At 43.5% G+C, this 23,074-nt stretch overlaps 1 protein-coding gene across 5 annotated transcripts in view; it reads left to right on the top strand.

The window, feature by feature from the left end:
- The window catches only part of pnpla6 (patatin-like phospholipase domain containing 6), a 106,180-nt gene that overhangs the window by 27,565 nt on the left and 55,541 nt on the right, over nucleotides 1–23,074 (top strand). For 2 of the 5 annotated variants that reach the window (XM_056279468.1, XM_056279464.1), the window contains exons 2-6: nucleotides 2,487–2,575; nucleotides 4,711–4,784; nucleotides 19,955–20,008; nucleotides 20,393–20,480; nucleotides 20,636–20,718. In XM_056279468.1, the coding sequence (XP_056135443.1) occupies nucleotides 2,509–2,575; nucleotides 4,711–4,784; nucleotides 19,955–20,008; nucleotides 20,393–20,480; nucleotides 20,636–20,718 (366 nt within the window). In that variant the 5' untranslated portion in view covers nucleotides 2,487–2,508. The remainder of the gene's footprint in view (nucleotides 1–2,486; nucleotides 2,576–4,710; nucleotides 4,785–19,954; nucleotides 20,009–20,392; nucleotides 20,481–20,635; nucleotides 20,719–23,074) is intronic. The other 3 variants (XM_056279466.1, XM_056279465.1, XM_056279467.1) reach the window with 2 other exon arrangements.

Here is a 23,074-nt window from a genome sequence, read left to right as displayed (position 1 = left end):
AAGACTAGTTAAAAAGTTATGAAAAACACTGTGGACATGGGGTTCAGTTGCCTGGGTTCAGACCTTTGAATCCGCCCACTCTACCGAGTTGACTGATTGTTCTGGTCTGGCATCGTGATATGAGACAGCGGTACTGGCAAAACCAGTATGTTGGCATGGCTACGCATCAGTGTTGACCTAAAAAGATGTTAGATTCAGGTGGATACGTTGGTCTCTAGTGATTGGTTAGGGAAAATCGAATCCCCCACAGAAATCGGTTAGAGTGGAGTCACTCAATACGTTGACATGCACAGTTACGAGCTACGGTTATAGCTTGATTATGCCTTGTAATTGGACTACTGTCGTTGTCCCAGTGTGCAAGAACCCGGGGGGGGGGGGATCGATTTATTGATGGAAGTAGGTGGCATATGCCCCCTTTCAGCTGGTTGCTATTGGACCTTTTTCCGGTTGACCTATTGCGTCTCATACCAAATGAGCGACAAACAAGTTAGCAAGCGGGTTCCATGTCGAGCGGTGTACTTCCTTTTTCTTTAGGATATGCACCTCCTTTAGCTGACACCACATAAAGTTTGTCCCCTCGTCTGTCCAGAAATGCGTGGTTCTCGCTCTAGCACTCGCCATATTGATACTGTTGATACGACGCTGTTCGACTTCCGGGTGAAAGACCGCCGCGGGAACTATGGATCATGCGCAGAATGCCTAGACCAGTTTGGGGCCGATTGAAGCGTGTACATGCCAGAGTAATCCACCCCCGACCGCATTATCTAGCCGTGTTAGTCCGACTTCAAGAAATTCGATTTAGTACGATTTCAGCCAGACTAACGCGTTTACATGTGTAACCGGTTATTTTCTTGCCCGGTGCGGGATTCGATACGGGGTGTACTGCACCACAAGGCGACATCACTAACCGCTCGACTAAAGGGTCAGACCCGTTAGCTAGGGACTAACGTGTTTTATTAGTAGTTTACACATGTATTTTAGAATTCCAGTTTTAGTCGGACTAACACAATAAATGGACTTTTTCTAAAGTCATGTAATCATACTGAATGTCAGACTGAAGATGGAAATAGAGTGTAATGAGTTGACAGTTCTTTCAGGCAAGGGGTTCAGTGTTTCATAGCCCGTTTTCATTTTTTCAACATGTTTCCTTTTTGTTGATATTGTCAAGATGAAAAATATCAAATCCCAGAATGAGGTAACCTAAATTGGTGGTCCCAGAAAGGTGAATCAGTTTATCTGGAGACAATATAGTGGGAGAAACGTCCCATCGGTAATCCAAGTGACTTTGTCAGTCTCAGCTGACTGTGGTTACCCGCGACCTTATAAACAGCACAAAACCGGAGCTCGGTTTCCTATGCAAATACCGTGACCACTAATTACAGTTACAATGGCCACCTGTACTATTCACAGAGGATTGGGGAATAACTGCAATCACACCATATCCGTTGCTCATATACAGAAGGTTTTGAATACTTACTATTAATCTGTACATCTAGGAAAATGAAGAGTCAAAAGTTGGCCATCTTAGTCCTTTTGCCCAAAGCTGCCTTGTGGATTCATTTTCTCCTTTTACTACTACTACTGTACAAGCAACTCACCTCAATGGTTTTGCAATGGTTCAGAAATGTTTGCGGTTGTTGTTAGTCAAGTCAATTTTATTTGTATAGTCCGAAATCATAAGATAGTCCTAAAGGCTTTACAATCAGTACAGTATACAACAGTATACGGCACCCTCTATCCTTGGACCCTAGACCCGAATGAGGAAGAACCTCACAAGAAAAATCACGTAAAGTTAAACCAGTTCATCTGGACACAACGTTTATCCACAAGAAAAACCTTATCAGGAAAACCGAAAGTATTGGAGAAACCTCAGGAAGAGAAACAGAGGAGGGACCCCTCTTCCAGGATGGACAGAAATGCCATAGGTGTCAAATGCACAAAATACACAAAAATAACAGAATTATAATGAAACATCATAGATTACATACATCATCATCATCATCATCATCAGGTCAAGTGTCTTCGGATAATGCCAATTACATACAGTTAATACATAAAATTTAGCAAATTTACTTGTGCTGAGTTATAAAACTATAAGGAGAGGCAATTTTAACGAATCTGTTACCATCCAAGTCAACGTCAGGAAACCCACAGATGCGGTCAAGTGCCGGCGGGACCCCACACCACAAAACCAGCTCTGCTCAGTGGGGCAGGAGGCGAGGCAGACTCAAACAAAGCATTCACACATAGAGAAAAGGAAAACGAGAGGAGAGTGATGCAGAAGTTGTCGTAGCTAAAACAAATGGTAGAAAAGCAATTTTAAACGAGAACAGCACAAACGATAGCGTTAGGATCGTGTCCAAGGGAAAACAGGACGCATCACAAACAGGCTCCGAAGTCATTGTTGCTGTCTTTCTTTGTATATGTCTGCATATCTAACAACCATATCCCAAAACGTGTTTTTGTTTTTGTTTTGTTTTTTCCAGTGGCTGTTGATGGACAATCCCTATGAAGAGGTGGGGTTATAATGGGACAGAGCGCCTCGGAACAAGAGGTCCAAGGAGGCCTGCCCGAGGTGGGTGGACAGTTTCACCAGTTTAGCTTTGCTTACTTAGTGAAGCACAGTCTTGAAGCAGTGAAACACTGTGATCAGAAACACTGAGTAAACACACAGATTAAAAAAAGAGATCTTAAATTAAGCATTAAAAAAAATAGACGAGGTATAAATCCAGGGATTAAAGTGCTCCGTCGCTACGACGGATTTCCGTCAATTGGGTTTTCCTTATATATTTTTAAGCAGTGCCTAAAGCGAATGTACGGGGGGGGGGGGGGCTGTGCTGAGAGTTTTTGCACTCTGGAGAAAAAGGTTGCTGCACTGGCCCTCATATAAGACAATATTTTCCCCCCTGAAACTTAGGTTTAAAAAGTGGGTGTTGTGTCCAGCAAAACTCGGACCACGACTTTGAATCAAACTGTGTTTATTGCTGCCACAGTAAACGTTATATGCACGTACAGTATAGTATCAACCACGCCTTGTGTTACTGCCGTAAACCGACTGCCGTAAACCGGCTGTAGTAAAACTTAAAGCTGCAGGGTCCTAGACTACAGTCACACTGTTGTGACTTATACGCCCATTTCACGCCGCGGCCATTTTGGATTAAAAAAAAACCAAGTGGTGGGAATTTAGCCACGCCCCCTTCTTACTCAATCAGAAATCAATGCAGCTGGGGCCAGCAGCAGCAAACATGGTTTGGACTACCAACCTCGAGCACCTACCGTCATTTACCACAATATGAAAACTAAGCTGGATCTTTTATTTTTCGAGTACTTTCTGCCTCTCCTGTGCCAGTGAGGAGAGACACACACACAGGGCTGTATTCAAAGAAGCTGTTTAATCACAATAAAATAAAAAATAAGATACATTTCATTTTTATACTGTACATTCAATATTTATACATTAGATTGTCCCATCTACAATATTTTCATTCTTTGTCCTTTAACTTTAACAAAACTGTTGGTTCATTTTAAACTAAAATATGTTCGGTCAACTGTCATTCTGTTGTAGCAAAAAACTGGAACTCGCTACCAACTCAAATCATCAATTGTTTACTAAACTAAGATCGTGATTGCTCATCTCAAGGTGTGGGCTAAAAAATGGGACTGTACTGAAATGAAGTTAAATATGTTTCAATCTATCTAAGGTTTGTGTGCACTATTTTCCTGTCAGCTGGATTTAACAAAGGTTTGAAACAGTAGTCCCTGAAAATGTGTTAGGAGAGCACACACAGTCCACAGTTGGGTGACTGTTCCACTTAGTGGAAGGGGTATGACTCCATCAAAAATGTGGTACTCCTTTATGCGTCTTATTGACCGTTCGACGTGTATTCTCAAGCCAGCAATACTCTGTGTGTCTGTGAGCTCATCACAGCTAAACTGTCCACTTGGGCCTAAAAATGCAGGGATGACAAGTTTTACATCTATTTCATCGAGCAGGTCTTTGATAAGGAAGCCCTTATCGGCCATGACCTCATCACCTGACTCTAAGAGGTCCAGAACACCTGACCTCTTAGTTATCTCCTTATCAGAAATACATCCTGTGTATAGATTACTTACCAGGCTAACTGACCCTGAGGGAGTGATCCCAATTAGGGATTTCAGTGTAGTGTTACTTTTATAATGGGAGTATGTCATGGTGTTTAAAACCTTCGAACTAGCTGTCTCGATGCGGATCTCTGTGCAGTCTAGTATCACTCTTGTGTTTGGGTAGAATTCCCTGAATACTGGTGGCATTAGCTCGTCTACTGCTGCTCTACTAGGCCATATTGGGAGGGTCCCTAACATAAAGAGCAAATAGTTGGCCCACGTCGTACAGTTCCTGCTGACTGTGGCCGGCGACACATTGAATCGTACAGATAAATCCAGAGCAACAAAGCCCTGCCTCACACGGCACAAGAACAGGAAAAATTGATCAATCAGCGATAAAAGCTCTGCCTAGAAGCCAGACACAGAAATGTGTTCTAGGTTATGGCTGTTCCTTTGCATTTGAGTCCATCGCACCATGGACTCTGCAGTAGGCTGTAAAGCTAGGAAGAGTGCTTTGAGGGTGTGGTAATCTTTAAAATCAGTGTAAAACCTGATCAGATTGGGCGCACACTGGAAGCGTTCTAGACCAAAACGCTCACTTTTCAGCTTTTTATTTTCATCCTCCAGGAAAGCGATGCGTTTCTTTACTGCGTCAAGCTGGTCTTCCACAGAAAGGGGCTTCATGTCGTAGTCATGATCAGGTAGAGTCGCCCAAACCTCACTGGACGCATGAGGATATGTCATACATGTGGGAAGCAATATAAATCCACACATTTTCCTGTTATCAAGATGATGTGTCAGAACAGAGCTATCCACTATTGAAAGATTAGTGAATATATATATATATATATATATATATATATATATATATACATATACAATGCAGTAATCTACATGTTTGAAAAATTGTATTGTACTGACAGTAACAACTCACCTATCTCCCTCATGTTCCTCTTCATGTTCCTCTTCATCTTCTTCCGCTATTAAGTCACCAATGCGACTACAAACAGGAGCAAACATTTTTCAACGTCAAACTTCTGTCTCCCTTCTAATGTTTTAGTCACAGGGAAACTGGTCACCCCAATATTATTTAACTGGCTGTACATGGTGCAACCTCTGCAGCTCAATGCATACAGTAACGTTAAATGTACATGCAACCTCTGGAGCTCAATGCATACAGTAGGCCTACATGTACATAATGTCTGTTGCAATAATAGCAGGAGGAGTAAACATTTAGCCATATGGCATCTTAATGTGTCAGTTGAATTTAGGACGGTACACAGCAGTACGACATGTTGCTTCCAGCAGTGTTTTCAATGAAGTAAGAAGGGGGCGCGGCTAAGTTCTCACCGCTTGGTTTTTTTAAAATCCAAGATGGCCGGGGTGTGAAATGGGCATATACACAACAGTGGGGGTTGTCATTTATTTCAGCACTAGACAATTGACCTTTCGCAAAGTCCCGCCCCCCTTAGTTACTGTTGCTATGCCCGTCAAGCGTTTCAGAACTATCCAGGAAGTAGCCGGAAAACACCAAAACATGGAGGAAGAAATCAGCGCACTGTGTGGTTAAAAGTAACCGTAATAATACGTTAGCTGTATGAGCTATCAATAATAGCTAGTAGCAAGCTTAGCTTGGAGCAGACAGGTATTGTTGTTGATTCTGGATGGATTAAGCTGGCCATGGGGTCTGCTATACTGCCAAATCTATTGCCGACATTGCGCTTCTTACGTTCTGGGTTTCGGGAAGGGAAAGAAAATTACACCCCCTCCAAACTTTTCACATATCTAGTATCCGATTTGCAGATCCCATAGGCACACCGTTTCACCATTTTTTTGTGCGTTTGAAAGCTTGACGGACCGTTGCTAAGGTAGGATTGGACAAGCACCGGTCTGGGGCGCTACTTTGCGAAAGGTCAATTACGTGTTCGTTCATTAACATGTAGTTTTTGAATGGAGAGAGTACCAGAGTAACTACGGTTTATTTTAGTGTTGCATTATGGGTTGTTTTTAGCCTTAATGTTGCTAGGCTAGCGAGTGTTTTTAGTCCACTTATAGCGAGTCATTCGGAGTCAGTCAGCACTGAAAGTGTTTTATTAGTCTAGTTTAACCTGCAGGAGTTTCTGAAGGCTGCTGTAATGTGTTTGGCTGCCACAGAGGAAATAAATTCTTGATTGATGAGTGAAAATGAGTTTTTAGCGTCTCCCGACGTCTTTGCTGCAGAAATGAATCGGCGAGAAAATCTGTCAGCCAACTGTCACAGATGATGAGCTCACAAAGACAGCCGGAAAATTGTTAACTGTCGGAGAAAATGATTATGCGATAGAAATAACAGTGAGAGAGGAATGGGCTGTCAGCTGACCAGTGACTACTGGGAAAGTCAGTTGTCTACAGACGTCCAACCGAACAGAAACGATGGTAAGCAGTCAAACGCTGTTACATTGTCAAATGGCTCAGGGAGGGTGAGAAAACCGCCGTTCAAACCCATTCACTGTGAATGTTGTTTTACCATTGTTGTTTTGTATGGCGCACAGTGCCAACACTAGGGCTGGACCCGAATATAGGTATAATTATACTTTTTAACTGCGCTGATAAAATGTGGAAATATACTATGCCACTTCAGCTTGGGTGCCTGACATCCCTCTCACTCGCAGCAGTGACGTCATGCTTCAGTTCACGTTGGCTGTTAAAGGGACAACAAAGTGTCGCAGACCTTAGCTGGGATGCTGTTATAATTGTGCTACCTTGTTCTGTTTATTACAATACTGTTTTTTTTTGTTTTTTTAATTTCCCCCCTTTTTATCTCCAATTGTATTCGGCCAATTACCCCACTCTTCCGAGCCATCCCGGTTGGTGCTCCACCCCCTCTGCCAATCAGGGGAGGGCTGCAGACTACCACATGCCTCCTCCCATACATGTCTGCCAGCCGCTTCTTTTCATCTGACAGTGAGGAGTTTTGCCAGGGGGATGTAGCATGTGGGAGGATCATGCTATTCCCCCCAGTTCCCTCTCCCTGCTGAACAGGTGCCCCGACAGACCAGAGGGGATGTTAGTGCAGCAATCAAGACACATACCCACATCAGACTTCCCACCCGCAGACGCGGCCAATTGTGTTTGTAGGGATGTCCAACCAAGCCAGAGGTAACACGGGGATTCGAACCGGCAATCCCCATGTTGGTAGGCAACCGAGTAGACTGCTATGCTATCCAGGCGCCCTATTACAGTAATTTCTGGGGCAGCAGATTGATAGTTCATGATCTACTTACGGCGTGTCCAAATCTGCTTTTGCTAGTTAAGCGGCACATAATCTCGGTGCAAAGAAAGGCGCAAGGTGCAAAGGGGTTGAACTTAGTCTCTTAGTTAATCATAGGTGTGTTTTGGTCTCAGCATGAATTAAACCAATCAGAATGTCATCTCCCATTCCCTTTAGAAGCCAGATGTGCTTGCACCTTAGTGCATTGCTATGGTGAATTCTGCAAGTTGGGGAAAGGAATGGCTTTTTGCTGAGGAAGCGGATCTGCTCATAGGTGAAGTGAAAGCGTGCGAGCAGACCATCTATGGGAACAGCAGGAATCCACCAAAGCTCCCTGAGGTGAAGTAGGTGTGGAAAGAGGTAGCAGTCAGCGTGTCCTCGTCTTCTGGCATCACCAGAACAGCCATACAATGCCAAAACCGGTATGAGCGGTTGCGGTTGTCAGCTGCGGTTTGTTTGTTTGTAGCTCTGCCTACATTTGAACTTTTAACAACTTTAACGGCTCCGTGAGACCTTTGAACTATTTTAATTGTTTTTATGGTTTGCCTAATTTTGTGGATTTTTACCCAATCATCAAATACTGCAGTGAATCCCTGCACTCCTGGTGAGAACCCTGTGGACTCAACCTTCAACTGATGGAATTAGTGGCTAATCAAGCAATCTTTCTTTTCTGCGCTCATCTATCAACCAGTTTAATGTTACTACGCCTTGTGAGGACTGTCTAAAAATAACACATGAGATTACTAACCTCAAGGCTGATATACAGCGGCTCTCAGATGAACAGCGAAAAAAGGACTCTCTTTTATCTGATTTCAGACAATCTCAGTCATGAACTTGACCTTCTCTGACACCATCCTCTGGGACTTATCATCTCGTTGCTGGCTGTCTTCCTGCTCCACTCTCAGCTCACATGCTACCTGGTCGGAGCTGGTAGTCAGACGTGGCAAAACAGAAAGAAAGAAAGCTGCCTTGCCTCTTCCCATAAACCTCTCATGTCATTTTACCATGCTACCGGCTAATGCCATGGCTCACCCTGTTGATGCCCCCGTAGCTGTTCCTGTTGCTGATGTTGCCCCTTCCCACGCGGACAGTGGCGCCCCCAAGGGGTGGCCAGGGGTGGCCACGGCCACCCTGACACTATCCCTGGCCCCTCCGCTGGCCCCCCCAGCCACAAGTCGCATATGCAGAATATGCTTCTGATTATGCATAATATGCTTCTATCTGATATTTTACATTAGGTGCTGTTCATGTAAATCAATAATGTATATTTTTCTTAACTCTCATATTGACAGTTTTCAACTAGCCTATACAGTATACTACAACAGCAGCATAGAATTCCCGAAATTCAGTCATGGCTTTTGGTTTTGGTGTGCTACCCCAAGATTTTCAGTGGCCCCATTTGGCCCCCCCTATGAAAAATTTCTGGGGGCGCCACTGCACGCGGAGCTGGCCCTTGCTCCAGCTGGGACTACTGCTGCTGCGGTTGCTGACCCACATCCCACTGCCGCTGCCACTGCCAGTGCAGGTCCTCCTGCATGAGTCCCCCCCGGACCATTCTCTCCGGTGTTAGGGCAGGGTGGTCAATGCCAGACCCAGTGCTGCTCCCTCAGGCCAACATCATGCATCTCCTCCCAAGACTGTTAGCAGCGCTGTCAGTCAGTCACCCACTCCTCTTTTCCCCTCCACTACCTTGATCATTGGGGACTCCATAGTCTGAAACATCCGCTTTGTAAATGCAGTCACACGCTGCTTCTTCCACCCAAGTAAAGTGCATATTAAGTATTCTTATTGTGTCACTGAACACGTTAAACTGAAATCCATTTAAAACATGAATAATTGTTTCAATGTATTGATAAGATGGGCTGGAAAATAAGCAAACGTATCGTTAAAAAAAAATTGCAATACTGAGCCGTATCGATATTTTTGCAAAGCCCGAGTTTCCATAGTGGCAGCCATTGATGTGTTGATTAATAAAGTGTATCTGACAAAAACACCAAATATGACAAAGGATTAGCTAATGATAATGGAGAGAAGATGATTGGTTCAGGGCAAATTCCCCCACCCCCAGATCCCAGTCCTGTAACAGAGGGTCTTTTATCAACTTTCAATACTTGAGCCCAGTGAGAACAGTGTGAGTTTCAAAGCTTCAACCCCCCCCCCCACATGCATAACATGGCATGGAAATTGCCCCATACACACTCACCATCTTTTGGTCCGTCGCTGATAAACCCAGACCCTAACTGAGACCTTATAGCACAGAGTAGCCTTTACCAAAAACCTCCACCTGCAACCTTCCCACCCAACCATCCTCTCTACCTGCACTGAGCTACCTTTGATAACAGCCAGTCGCTGATTGGCTCTCAGCAAGAACACTAAAATTCCATTGGCTTCGCTCTAAGAATACTGTAGGCTACCTGATAATCAGCTGACCTCTCTTTTACTCTCTCTCTCTCTCTCTCTCTCTCTCTCTCTCTCTCTCTCTCTCTCTCTCTCTCTCTCTCTCTCTCTCTCTCTCTCTCTCTCTCTCTCTCTCTCTCTCTCTCTCAATTCAATTCAATTCAATATGTGCTTTATTGGCATGACATACATTTGTGTACATATTGCCAAAGCATGTAAAACAACAACAACACAATGCAACAATGATTATAATAATAACAACAACAACAATGATTATAATAATAACAACAACAACAATGATTATAATAATAACAGCAACAACAACAATGATTATGATATTAAATAACAATAGTAGCAATAGGTGCCGTCATCCACTATCTCTCAGGTTGTGGCAAGATAATATAAATCTTGCTGCAATGCTCGCCGCTGGCCCCCCTCCCAGGACCACCCGCAGCTTACCTGCGTCGTCCATTTCCTGGTACTCTGGAATCACGTGTTCCAGTTCCTTGACAAAAGCCCGGCGCTGTTTTTTCAAATCTGTCACATTTAAGGAGGAAGTGCACCTCTGTCTCCACCTCATCTGTCATGCACTGACCACATGATCGTTGGTCTTTTGGCAACCACGTCTTTTTTTGTCTCCCCTTTTCAATGGCGAGACTGTGGTCACTGAGCCTGTATTTGGTGAGGATCTGTCGCTGCTTCCTGTCTCTGACATTTAAGAGGTATTCTTCCAGATCATAGTTTGTTTTTAGGGCCCGATAGACTTCTAGTTTGTTTTGAGTTTTGATTTCAGCGTTCCAATGTTTCAGATAATTGTTCTTGCTTTGTTTTATAGCCTGATTTATCGTAAACTTTGTTTGGGATGCAGTGCTGGCCTGAGGTTGGTTGGTCTTAGTATTTGTTACAGGGTTAGTGAGTCTCAGAGCCAGCTGCTTCAGGGGACTCTTTTCGGGGTTCAGTTCTTGGGTTTTCAGAGCTTTAAAGTGCAATGTATTTGTTGGGCTTGTATTTAAGTGCATCCAGAAATTTAGAGATCTTTTTTGTACATTTATCAATAATGGAAACCGGCCTAATTCTGCCCTACATGCGTTGTTTGGTGTTTTCCTTTGTATTTTCAGAATCATTCTGCAGAATTCAGCATGTAGGGTTTCTGCTGGATGCTTGTCCCATCTAGTGTAGCTGGAAAGACTGAGTGGACCCCATACCTCACTTCCATATAGTGCAATGGGCAGAATTACACTATCAAACAGTTTGCACCAGGTGGAGATTGGTATATCAATGTTAAAGAATTTATTTTTAATTGCATATAGAGCTCTGCCAGCTTTTTGTTTTAGGTTATTCACTGCCCTACTGAAACTCCCTGATACTGTAATAATTAGACCAAGGTAAGTATACTGCATCGTATGCTCTAAGGTGATGCTACCTAGAGTCAACTGGTATCTATTTTCCTGACATCTGGGCTTCTTCTGGAAGATCATTACTTTTGTCTTTTTTGGATTTATTGCCAGGGCCCAGTGCTGGCAATAGTCCTCTCTCTCTCGCTCGCTCGCTCTCTCTCTCTCTCTCTCTCTCTCTCTCTCTCTCTCTCTCTCTCTCTCTCTCTCTCTCTCTCTCTCTCTCTCTCTCTCTCTCTCTCTCTCACTCACTCACTCACTCACTCACTCACTCACTCACTCACTCACTCACTCACTCACTCACTCACTCACACACACACACACACACACACACACACACACACACACTTTAGCTAATGGCTGACAGTTCACAGGAGTCCACGTGTTGTGTAACTGCAGCAACACAAATGAGCTTATCTTGGCCATTTGATTGCTCCACTCCTAGCATGAGTCAGTCTTTTGGCTGCGATTGCCCGTCTTTTTGCCTGATGTCATTGAACATGAGCAATAAAGGTCATGGTGGTGGTGGGAAAGACCATGTTTATCATGAATGGGGTTTCTTTAATCTTCCTTTTGTGAAGGGTATTTGAGGAAAACATCAACACTTGAGATTTGAATTGGCTCCTTAATTGTTGATTTTTTTCTCTTTTTTTAACTGTCTCTTTGTTCTCTTTGTACAGCTTCTGTGCATGATGTCATTTTCTTCTTTCTTTGTCCTCTACCCCCACCGCCTGGCCTCTGTTTATTTCATTAACCCATCTCTGTCAGTTGCATCTTGTCATAAACCATCAGCAGGAAGTTAGAGGAGACAGCACAGTGCTGGGAACTCTGCTTCTTCCTCTTTCTTACACAAGAAGTAGCTACCTTTAGAATCTAGCTCTGTCTGACATACTGAGAGGGTCCCACATGTTGTTTAGGTCTGCTCCTTATAGTCTATGGATCTTCTCCATTCCACTCTGTGCCATTACTCTGCCTGTTTGGGTAACCTTCACCGTGCAGTCCCATTTCTGTTTCTTTTTCAGTAACAGAGCAAAGAATAACAATTATTCTGTAAGTGAGTTTCTAAAAGCTCGTTTGCTTTCAGTTTGAATACCATGTCTTCTTCTTCTTCTTCGGCAGTCCATCGAAAACCATGATGACTGTGATGCAGTTTAAGCTTGGCAAGCACGCCTGTGGGCCATCAGGCCTGCATTAGAGCGACAATATCATCCACATTTGTTACAGATGAGTGTTTGAGTTGGTCTGTTACAAGCTCTCCTTGCAAGTGCTTCTCCCATCGAGCTCTCCTCACATCACGCCTTGCACAGCAGTTAAGACAGTCAGTGTCGTGCCCCCGCCGAACAGTCTCTCTGGACCTCAGAACCCATTCCTAAGTGGTACACCGTAGTGCAACGGGCTCAGTAGATAAAGAAGTTGCCCCACAGTGACAGCTTACTTGTCAAGTGATGCCATCCATTGACCAACAGAGTGGTTCCTCTGCATGCCATCTGATGTTTGTGCCACTGGTCTGATCTAGCTCATGATCCTATTGGGCTCTTCTGCCGGAAACACCATCGAGTGCCCTGCTGCCAGCGCCTTCTTGGATTTGAATTCGGCGTTACCTTCCCCTAGCCTTTGCCTAAAGAGGCAGATCTACAAGGCAGTAGAAACAGATGCAGATAGTACCATCTACTGTCATAATGGTAGCAGCAAAGGTTGACCTGACTTGGATAATAATAATAATAACAATTAATACCATGTAGTGGGTATTCAAAGACTGCAGTTTATCTGTGATCCATCTTGGGAATATCGCGTTTGACCAGTCGGCTATGCTCACCTCCTCTGCAAGCTCCCAACAAGTCTGGGAACTTGGATATCATAGATTTTTTTGAGGCAGTACCTAATGTGAATTTCTGGATTTATTCAAGAGCTGTTCCGCTGGTAATGGAACCCTTTTCTCATCCAGTGGACACAGTTTGCAAACACGACTCATGGTGCAGCAATGGAAAAGAGCCTTTTTTTTCAAACTGTATGCAAGCTCTACATCTGTAGTCCTCAGTGTTCAACAATGTATTAACTATCAACATTAGCCCCGCCGCCCCCCCATCTGCCAGTGAATTAAAAACTTCTTGACAGACAGGAGGCAGAGGCGAGGCTGGGGAAAATTCCATCCAGCACCCAGACGATCAGCACTGGCACCCCCCAGGGATGTGTGCTCTCCCCTCTACTCTTCTCCCTCTACACAAATGACTGCACCTCAGGTGACCCGTCTGAAACTCCTGAAGTTTGCGGACGACATAACCATGATTGGCCTTATTGAGGATAGTGACGAGTCTGCATATAGACAGGAGATTGATCAGCTGGCCCTCTGGTGAGGCCATAACAACCTGGAGCTGAACATGCTCAAAACAGTGGAGATGCCGATTTGACCCCTAGCTATGGTACTGAGCACAGACACATGGGTAACAACCAGTTCTTACCAGTCCTGTCTATAATACAAATAAGAAAAAACTAATCAGTTTCAATGTGGACCAGAGTCTCAGAAGTTCTAGGTCGCTCGGGAGGAAATGGGAACTGGCAGCAAAGGTGAAACAAGACACAAGCTCAGCAATCATGTTTGAAAGATAAATATATATATATATATGTATATATATTTTGTTCTCTTTCTGTTCTTTTTTTATAACTCAAATCAAATAAACATACACTACCGTTCAAAAGTTTGGGATCACCCAAACAATTTTGTGTTTTCCATGAAAAGTCACACTTATTCACCACCATATGTTGTGAAATGAATAGAAAATAGAGTCAAGACATTGACAAGGTTAGAAATAATGATTTGTATTTGAAATAAGATTTTTTTTACATCAAACTTTGCTTCGTCAAAGAATCCTCCATTTGCAGCAATTACAGCATTGCAGACCTTTGGCATTCTAGCTGTTAATTTGTTGAGGTAATCTGGAGAAATTGCACCCCACGCATCCAGAAGCAGCTCCCACAAGTTGGATTGGTTGGATGGGCACTTCTTTGAGCAGATTGAGTTTCTGGAGCATCACATTTGTGGGGTCAATTAAACGCTCAAAATGGCCAGAAAAAGAGAACTTTCATCTGAAACTCGACAGTCTATTCTTGTTCTTAGAAATGAAGGCTATTCCATGCGAGAAATTGCTAAGAAATTGAAGATTTCCTACACCGGTGTGTACTACTCCCTTCAGAGGACAGCACAAACAGGCTCTAACCAGAGTAGAAAAAGAAGTGGGAGGCCGCGTTGCACAACTGAGCAAGAAGATAAGTACATTAGAGTCTCTAGTTTGAGAAACAGACGCCTCACACGTCCCCAACTGGCATCTTCATTAAATAGTACCTGTTAGAGCCTGTTTGTGCTGTCCTCTGAAGGGAGTAGTACACACCGGTGTAGGAAATCTTCAATTTCTTAGCAATTTCTCGCATGGAATAGCCTTCATTTCTAAGAACAAGAATAGACTGTCGAGTTTCAGATGAAAGTTCTCTTTTTCTGGCCATTTTGAGCGTTTAATTGACCCCACAAATGTGATGCTCCAGAAACTCAATCTGCTCAAAGAAGTGCCCATCCAACCAATCCAACTTGTGGGAGCTGCTTCTGGAAGCGTGGGGTGCAATTTCTCCAGATTACCTCAACAAATTAACAGCTAGAATGCCAAAGGTCTGCAATGCTGTAATTGCTGCAAATGGAGGATTCTTTAACGAAAGCAAAGTTTGATGTAAAAAAAATCTTATTTCAAATAAAAATCATTATTTCTAACCTTGTCAATGTCTTGACTCTATTTTCTATTCATTTCACAACATATGGTGGTGAATAAGTGTGACTTTTCATGGAAAACACGAAATTGTTTGGGTGATCCCAAACTTTTGAACGGTAGTGTACATTCAAGAACAATTCAGTTTATGCTGTACGTGTCGATAAGGCAGTGGATCAGAGAACTCAGTTCAATGAGTTACTGTGTAAATAGTCCATTCATGGCCATCAGTTCAACTCAAACTGTGTTGTAGGGCATCCGGGTAGCGTAGCGGTGTATTTTGTGGCCTACCAATACAGGAATCGCCAGATCGAATGTCGGTGTTACTTCCGGCTTGGTTGGGCGTCCCTACAGACATATTTGTCCATGTCTGCGGGTGGGAAGCCGGATGTGGGCATGTGTCCTGTTTGCTGCACTGGCGCCTCCTCTGGTCGATCGGGGCACCTGTTCATGGGGGCGGGGGAACTGGGGGGAATAGCGTGATCATCCCATGTGCTACGTCCCCTTGCGAAAGTCCTCACCGTCAGGTGAAAAGAAGCGGCTGGCGACTCCACGTGTATCGGAGGAGACGTGGTAGTCTGCAACCCTCCCTGGATCGGCAGAGAGGGTGGAGCAGCGAGCAGCTTAGTTGAAACTCCTTATGTTCAGACGTGGGGCAATTGAATGCGATTGTCCTACCACCATTAGTTGAACTTGCGTAATTCAGGCATCTCTCCCTTTCTTTTGATCCAGCTCACGGGTTTGGCTCGCCACTCCAGGACCAAATGCACTTCTGTCCAACAGAAGCAAGCCAGGATGAAGAATCCAAGGATTGTGTAGAGTCCCACAATTAACAGAAGACTGCAGAAGATAGACAGCGGTGATATAGAGTGACCGCTTAACTCTAAAAGGAAGAAAAATAGGATAACCAAGATAAAGTTATGTTTTGTGTTATAAGATGGAGGTGGTTATTGGGAAAATAACAATATTACCTGAGGTAACTAATGGTGACACTATTAACAGAAATGATGGGTGAAAAAAAATATTTAAAACTTTGGGAAGGTGAATCTATGCTTGGAGGACTTGACTTTGAAATTATTTCATAATTAACTATATTGACATTACCCACATCTATATAAGAGTTCAGCCCATCACAGTAGCCACATATTCACCAGCCCCAAAAAGACCTGTGGTAGTTACAATCCTGCTGCTATTTGCCAAAGGAAAAGTCTTGGCCAGGTCTTCTGCTGTCTTCTGTTAATTGTGGGATTCTACAAGATCTTTGGATTCTTCAGCCCAGCTTTCTTCTGTTGGAGAGAGGGTGCAGTTGGTCCTGGAGTGGCAAGCCAAACCCAGGAGCTGGATGTCTGTGAATGTTCTCATTCATCCAGGTCATGGTTATCCAAAGGAGTTGAATCAAGTGCAACTGGACTGGTATATATCCGTGAAGACGTTTCGCCTCTCATCCAAGAGGCTTCCTCAGTTCGTGCCTTTCTGACTAGACCAAGCTAGTCTGACTCATCACCAGCCAGTCAGACTAGCTTGGTCTAGTCAGAAAGGCACGAACTGAGAAAGCCTCTTGGATGAGAGGCAAAACGTCTTCATGGATATATACCAGTCCAGTTGCACAGGAGCTGGATCAAAAGAAAGGGAGAGCTGCTTGAATTACTCACGTTCAACTAACAGTGGTAGGGCATTAGCGTTCAATTGCCCCACGTCTGAACATAAGGAGTTTCGACTAAGTGAGGAGACATTATTTCATTGCACTTGAATGGTCAATAGACACAACACAGTTTGAGTTGAACCGACGGCCATGAATGGACTATTTACACAGTAACTCACTGAACTGGGTTCTCTCATCCACTGCCTTATTGACAGCCATCCATTATCCGAACCGCTTATCCTGCTGTCAGGGTCGTGGGGATGCTGGAGCCTATCCCAGCAGTCATTGGATGGCAGGCAGGGAAGACACCCTGGACAGGCCGCCAGGTCATCACAGGGCCGACATACACACGCACACATTCATACCTAGGGGAAATTTAGTATGGCCGATTCAGACACAGGGAGAACATACAAACTCTACACAGAGGACGACCCGGGACGACCCCCAAGGTCAGACTACCCCAGGGCTCGAACCCAGGACCTTCTTGCTGTGAAGCGACTGTGCTAACCACTGTGCCGCACCTTATTGACACATACAGCATAAATTGAATTGTTCTTGAATGTATGTTTATTTGACTTGAGTTTTATATATATATATATATATATATATATATATATATATATATATATATATATATATATATATATATATATATACACTACCGTTCAAAAGTTTGGGATCACCCAAACAATTTTGTGTTTTCCATGAAAAGTCACACTTATTCACCACCATATGTTGTGAAATGAATAGAAAATAGAGTCAAGACATTGACAAGGTTAGAAATAATGATTTGTATTTGAAATAAGATTTTTTTTACATCAAACTTTGCTTTCGTCGAAGAATCCTCCATTTGCAGCAATTACAGCATTGCAGACCTTTGGCATTCTAGCTGTTAATTTGTTGAGGTAATCTGGAGAAATTGCACCCCACGCTTCCAGAAGCAGCTCCCACAAGTTGGATTGGTTGGATGGGCACTTCTTTGAGCAGATTGAGTTTCTGGAGCATCACATTTGTGGGGTCAATTAAACGCTCAAAATGGCCAGAAAAAGAGAACTTTCATCTGAAATTCGACAGTCTATTCTTGTTCTTAGAAATGAAGGCTATTCCATGCGAGAAATTGCTAAGAAATTGAAGATTTCCTACACCGGTGTGTACTACTCCCTTCAGAGGACAGCACAAACAGGCTCTAACCAGAGTAGAAAAAGAAGTGGGAGGCCGCGTTGCACAACTGAGCAAGAAGATAAGTACATTAGAGTCTCTAGTTTGAGAAACAGACGCCTCACAGGTCCCCAACTGGCATCTTCATTAAATAGTACCTGTTAGAGCCTGTTTGTGCTGTCCTCTGAAGGGAGTAGTACACACCGGTGTAGGAAATCTTCAATTTCTTAGCAATTTCTCGCATGGAATAGCCTTCATTTCTAAGAACAAGAATAGACTGTCGAGTTTCAGATGAAAGTTCTCTTTTTCTGGCCATTTTGAGCGTTTAATTGACCCCACAAATGTGATGCTCCAGAAACTCAATCTGCTCAAAGAAGTGCCCATCCAACCAATCCAACTTGTGGGAGCTGCTTCTGGAAGCGTGGGGTGCAATTTCTCCAGATTACCTCAACAAATTAACAGCTAGAATGCCAAAGGTCTGCAATGCTGTAATTGCTGCAAATGGAGGATTCTTTGACGAAAGCAAAGTTTGATGTAAAAAAAATCTTATTTCAAATACAAATCATTATTTCTAACCTTGTCAATGTCTTGACTCTATTTTCTATTCATTTCACAACATATGGTGGTGAATAAGTGTGACTTTTCATGGAAAACACGAAATTGTTTGGGTGATCCCAAACTTTTGAACGGTAGTGTATATATATATATATATATATATATATATATATATATATATATATATATATATATATATATATATATATAAGATGACAATATATATATATATATATATATATATATATATATATATATATATATATATATATATATATTGTCATCTTTCAAACGTGACTGCTGAGCTTGTGTCTTGTTTCAACTTTGCTATCGGTACCCATTTTCTCCCGAGCAACCTAGAACCTCTGAGACTGGTCCACATTGAAACGGATTATTCTTCTCTTATTGGTATTATAGAGAGGATTGATCAGAACTGTTTGTTACCCATATATCTGTGCTCAGTACCATAGCTAGGGGTGCTGGTTGTTACATAAAATTGGCTGCAGGAGCCCCCCCCCACCACCATACTAAACAGCATGGTGTCTGCGGTGAAAACCTACAGATTTCTAGGTTCCACAATCTCACAGGACCTAGGGTGGGCATTCAACGTAGACACAATAATCAAAAAGGCCCAACAGATGATGTACTTTCTCCACCAGCTCAAGAAATTCAGGAACTGTTGATTCAGGTCTAAACTGCAATAATCCAATCTGTCCTCTGCACACCCATCACTGTCTGGTTTGGTTCAGCCACCAAACAGGACAGGGACAGACTACAACAGACAGTTAGGTCTGCAGAGAAAATCATTGGTGCCAACCTGCCCTCCATTCAGGACTTATACATCCCCAGAGTCAGGAAATGGGCAGGCAACATCACTGCAGACACATTACACCCTGGTCACAACCTGTTCCTACTCCTCCCCTCTGATAGGCGCTACAGAGCACTGTACCCCAAAACAACGAGGTATAAAAACAGTTTCTTTCCGTGGGCTGTCATTCAAATGAACACTTAACATTGTCAAATAAATCCAACCATTTTGTATATACTAAACTGTACTTGTACATTGTACGTATACTGGTACACTCTGTCATGTCCATCAACCTCAGACATGTATGTAAGTAAGCTGCTAACATCTCTGGTATATTCTCTGCACCACTGCACTTTATCACCTCATATTTCACCTTTATAAGTCAATCCTTTTGTATGTATCTGAAGTGTTGTTGTGTTGTTATTCTGTGTTAAGTAACCTGAGAGAGCCACAAAACCAGAGTCAAATGCCATATATGTGCAAACCTACATGGCCAATAAACATGATTCTGATTCTGATTAAGAGGCTAAGAAAAGGCAAAAGTTCAGAGCACAGAGGGAGTCACATTCTCAAGCCACTGTATGCCTCCATCCTTCCCTTCCATATCTACACTTATACATGGACGGGTCTGATTTAACCCAAATTGGATTGGACGTAATTCCTCTCCTTCCTAAATCTTGCACCCGAGGCATCCTGCCTCCAGGGCAGATCCCTTATCCCCACATTCCATTACACTTCAATGAAACGGCGGGCACCCAGGAGCGAGCCCACAAGGTTTCCACCGTCAGTAAAGAACCTGGCAGCTGAAGCGTATGCTGCTAGCAGCGTGTGCTGCCTTGCTTTACCATAAGGTCTGTGGTGCTGCGTTGTGCAGTCAGCTTAGTCATGTGTTTTTGTGTTTTTCTGTTTCGCCAGGAACAGCTTAATGAAATCAAGACGTTTGTGGAGGAGGAGCTGCAGACAAGCATGGTGAGCATTTTGATGGGGTTTCACTGAGATTCTGACCCTGTTTTTCTTGTACATTCATTCACTCTGAAGGAGTATGAAACTGAGTATGAATCTAGTATAAGAAGAATGGTTTTTTTGTGTTTATGTGTTTTATTGGTGTGAATAAATTTGATTGCACTGATGTAACCTGCAGTTATACATACAAGAACAATCACTGCTTAAAGATTAGTATGAACTGATCAGACAGATCAGTAATTCGGTTCACATTTATTCACATTGGTTACCCAATTTCCCCTCGGGGATGAATAAAGTATTCTGATTCTGATTCTGGTTCGATATAGTCATTTATCTTACTTTTTTATCTTACCAACAGTGCTGTCATTGTCTCTCCCCCTTTCTGTTCAGATGGTGGGCATGGTGATTGGCGCGGGCATCGCCATAGTCCTCATCGCCATCCTCATCTTCTTCATCCTGCGCAGGATCCAGCTACGAAGTCAGTAAATTGCTTTCCCTCCCCACGTTCCAGACTAATAATGTGTTGGGCGTCAAACAGAGAAATCCACAAAGTCACATTTTGGTAGTGTTGACTTCATCATATGCCATGGGTTTTATTGATGTCCTGGCTTATTATTTTCTCATTTTTCACAGACCTAGAGGCCCAGGAGGTGCCCAAGTACCGCTTCCGAAAGAGGGACAAAGTTATGTTCTATGGGAGGAAGATCATGCGGAAGGTGAGAACCGAGTCGGATGTGAATGAGGGTGACGCCTCACACAACCTTTACTGCCTGTCAGTTGTGCTCATTTCCCTGAGGTGGACAATGAGAGTGCCGAGTGTTTATGATGTTGTGATTTTACCTCTGACAGGGGATTTTTTTGTGACAGACCCCACCTCAAGCCATTCCACCTTTCCCGACTTTCAGTCTCCATTTTGGTTTAGTTGAATGTAAAACTTCTCCTGCTAGGAAACTGGACTGTTGTAGCAGCAGAGAAAAGATATAAAAGAAAAGAATATAAGAACGTAGAGAACCACAGGAATCACTAAACATAACTCAGCTGGCATTACGACACCAGCCTGTATCATGTGAGGGCATCTGGGAGCACAGATCTCATGTTGTGTTACCAACACACAATTCTGTTTACTCATTTAGTAGATATTTTTATCCAAAGTGATTTACAGAAGAGTCAGCAAATAGCAGATAAAGTCTTACCAGAATGCATCACAGAGCACTAAATAGTACTCATACCTAAGAATGCATGTCATGTCAAGTTTATTTAGTGTAATTGCATCTTCGATCATCAGAAAGGAGGGACAGGAGAATTAAATAACAAAATAGGTGGATGATACCACATATGATACGAGAATTAAGTTACAAAATAGGTGGACAATGCCACATATCGGTATCACAAACTTATCATAGCCAAGAGTGCGTATCATGCCATAGTAATACAAGGGCACAATAGTAGATGATGTATGTGGTATTACTAGTATCAAAGTAAGTGACGGCAAAATAGTGATAGTAGTCACTGAGGATGTACAAGCCAGTACATCCTTGGCACCGGTCCCAAGGCCAGATAAATATGGTGAGTTGTGTCAGGAAGGGCCTTTGCCAAATCAAATATGCGGCTCATAAATCAGATTTCCATACCCGCTCAGTCGAGGCCTGGGTTACTAATGACCACCACCAGTAGTACTGTTGGCCATACTACTTTTGGGCGAAGGAGAAGGAGAGGGGGGAGGCATGTCCAGAGGTCTGTAGGATGAATCTAGAGATCAAGAAGAGGAAGAGAGTGAAGGCAGAGCCAAGGATCAAATGGTGGAAGTTGAAGAAGGAAGACTGTTGTGTGGAGCTCAGGGAGGAGTTAAGACAGGCCCTGGGTGGTAGTGAAGAGTTGCCGGAATCATGGATGAGAGCGAGGACGGCGGAATGGTGAGGATGCAAGGAGTAGAAGTGACGTTAGGTGGATGAGTTTAAATACTTTGGGTCACCTGTTCAAAGTAACGGGAAGTGCAGAAGAGAGGTGAAGAAGATAGCCGTGTGGATGGTAACCTCAGTTCTGCGCTCTCTTGTACTTTTTCTGTTTTTGTGTATTTGTTTAGTTTCCAGCGCCCACTCACTGATCACATACAGCAGGGAAGAACTTTTAAGTCTCCAACTGTCCACTGGACAAACTGAACAGAGTTTTTTACCAACTTTAATTAAACGTTTTAACAAAATTCTTGCCAAGGTCTTGATCAGCACAGCCCTGGGCGGACTACAGTGAGGATGTCAAAGGGGTAAGCGAGCCAGAGCACTTGTTAATCTGTGACAACAGGGATTTAGAACCGCGCTCCCGTCAATCCACCTGATGAGTGTCTGCTCTGTGGCCAACAAGATGGATGAACTGCTACTCCTAAATGGAAAAAAATTCGGACTTTTCCAGATCAGCTGCCCTGTGTCTCACTGAAACCTGGCTTAGTGAGCATATACCGGACAGTACACTTCATCTGCCACAGTCCCAACTCCTCTGGGCGGACTGTGATACGGAGCTATCAGGAAAAAAAAGGGGTGGCGGCATATGCTTCTACATAAACGAAGGTTGGTGTACGGATGTCACAGTGTTGAAGAAATCATGCAGCCCTCACTTAAGAGACCTTTTTTTATTGACTGTAAACCATTCTGGTCAGTGTCTATATCCCACCCCAGGCCTGTGTTAAAGATACGTTAAAACCCCTCGCTGATCAAATTACAAACATGGAGCGCAAATATCCAGACTCCCTTCTCATTATCCTTGGGGACTTGAACAGAGAAAATCTCAGCCACGAACTGCCAAAATACAGACAGCATGTTAAATGTCCCACCAGAGACAAAAACACTCTGGATCATTGCTACACAATATTAAAGGACGCCAATGCTCTGTCCCCCATGCAGCCCTTGGTCTCTCTCATCACTGTCTGATTCATCTTATCCCAACCTACAGGCAGAAACTAAAATCTGCAAGGCCTGTGGTTAAAACTGTGAGGAAATGGACCAGTGAGTCAAAACTGGAGCGCCAGGCCTGCCTCGACTGCAACTGACTGGAGTGATGTTGAGGCTGCATCTACAGACC

The sequence above is a fragment of the Lampris incognitus genome, chromosome 5, assembly GCF_029633865.1.
Source record: "Lampris incognitus isolate fLamInc1 chromosome 5, fLamInc1.hap2, whole genome shotgun sequence".
NCBI classification, from domain to species: Eukaryota; Metazoa; Chordata; class Actinopteri; order Lampriformes; family Lampridae; genus Lampris; species Lampris incognitus.
Note: the sequence above shows the minus strand (reverse complement) of the source record. Positions and strands in the feature narration are given on the sequence as shown.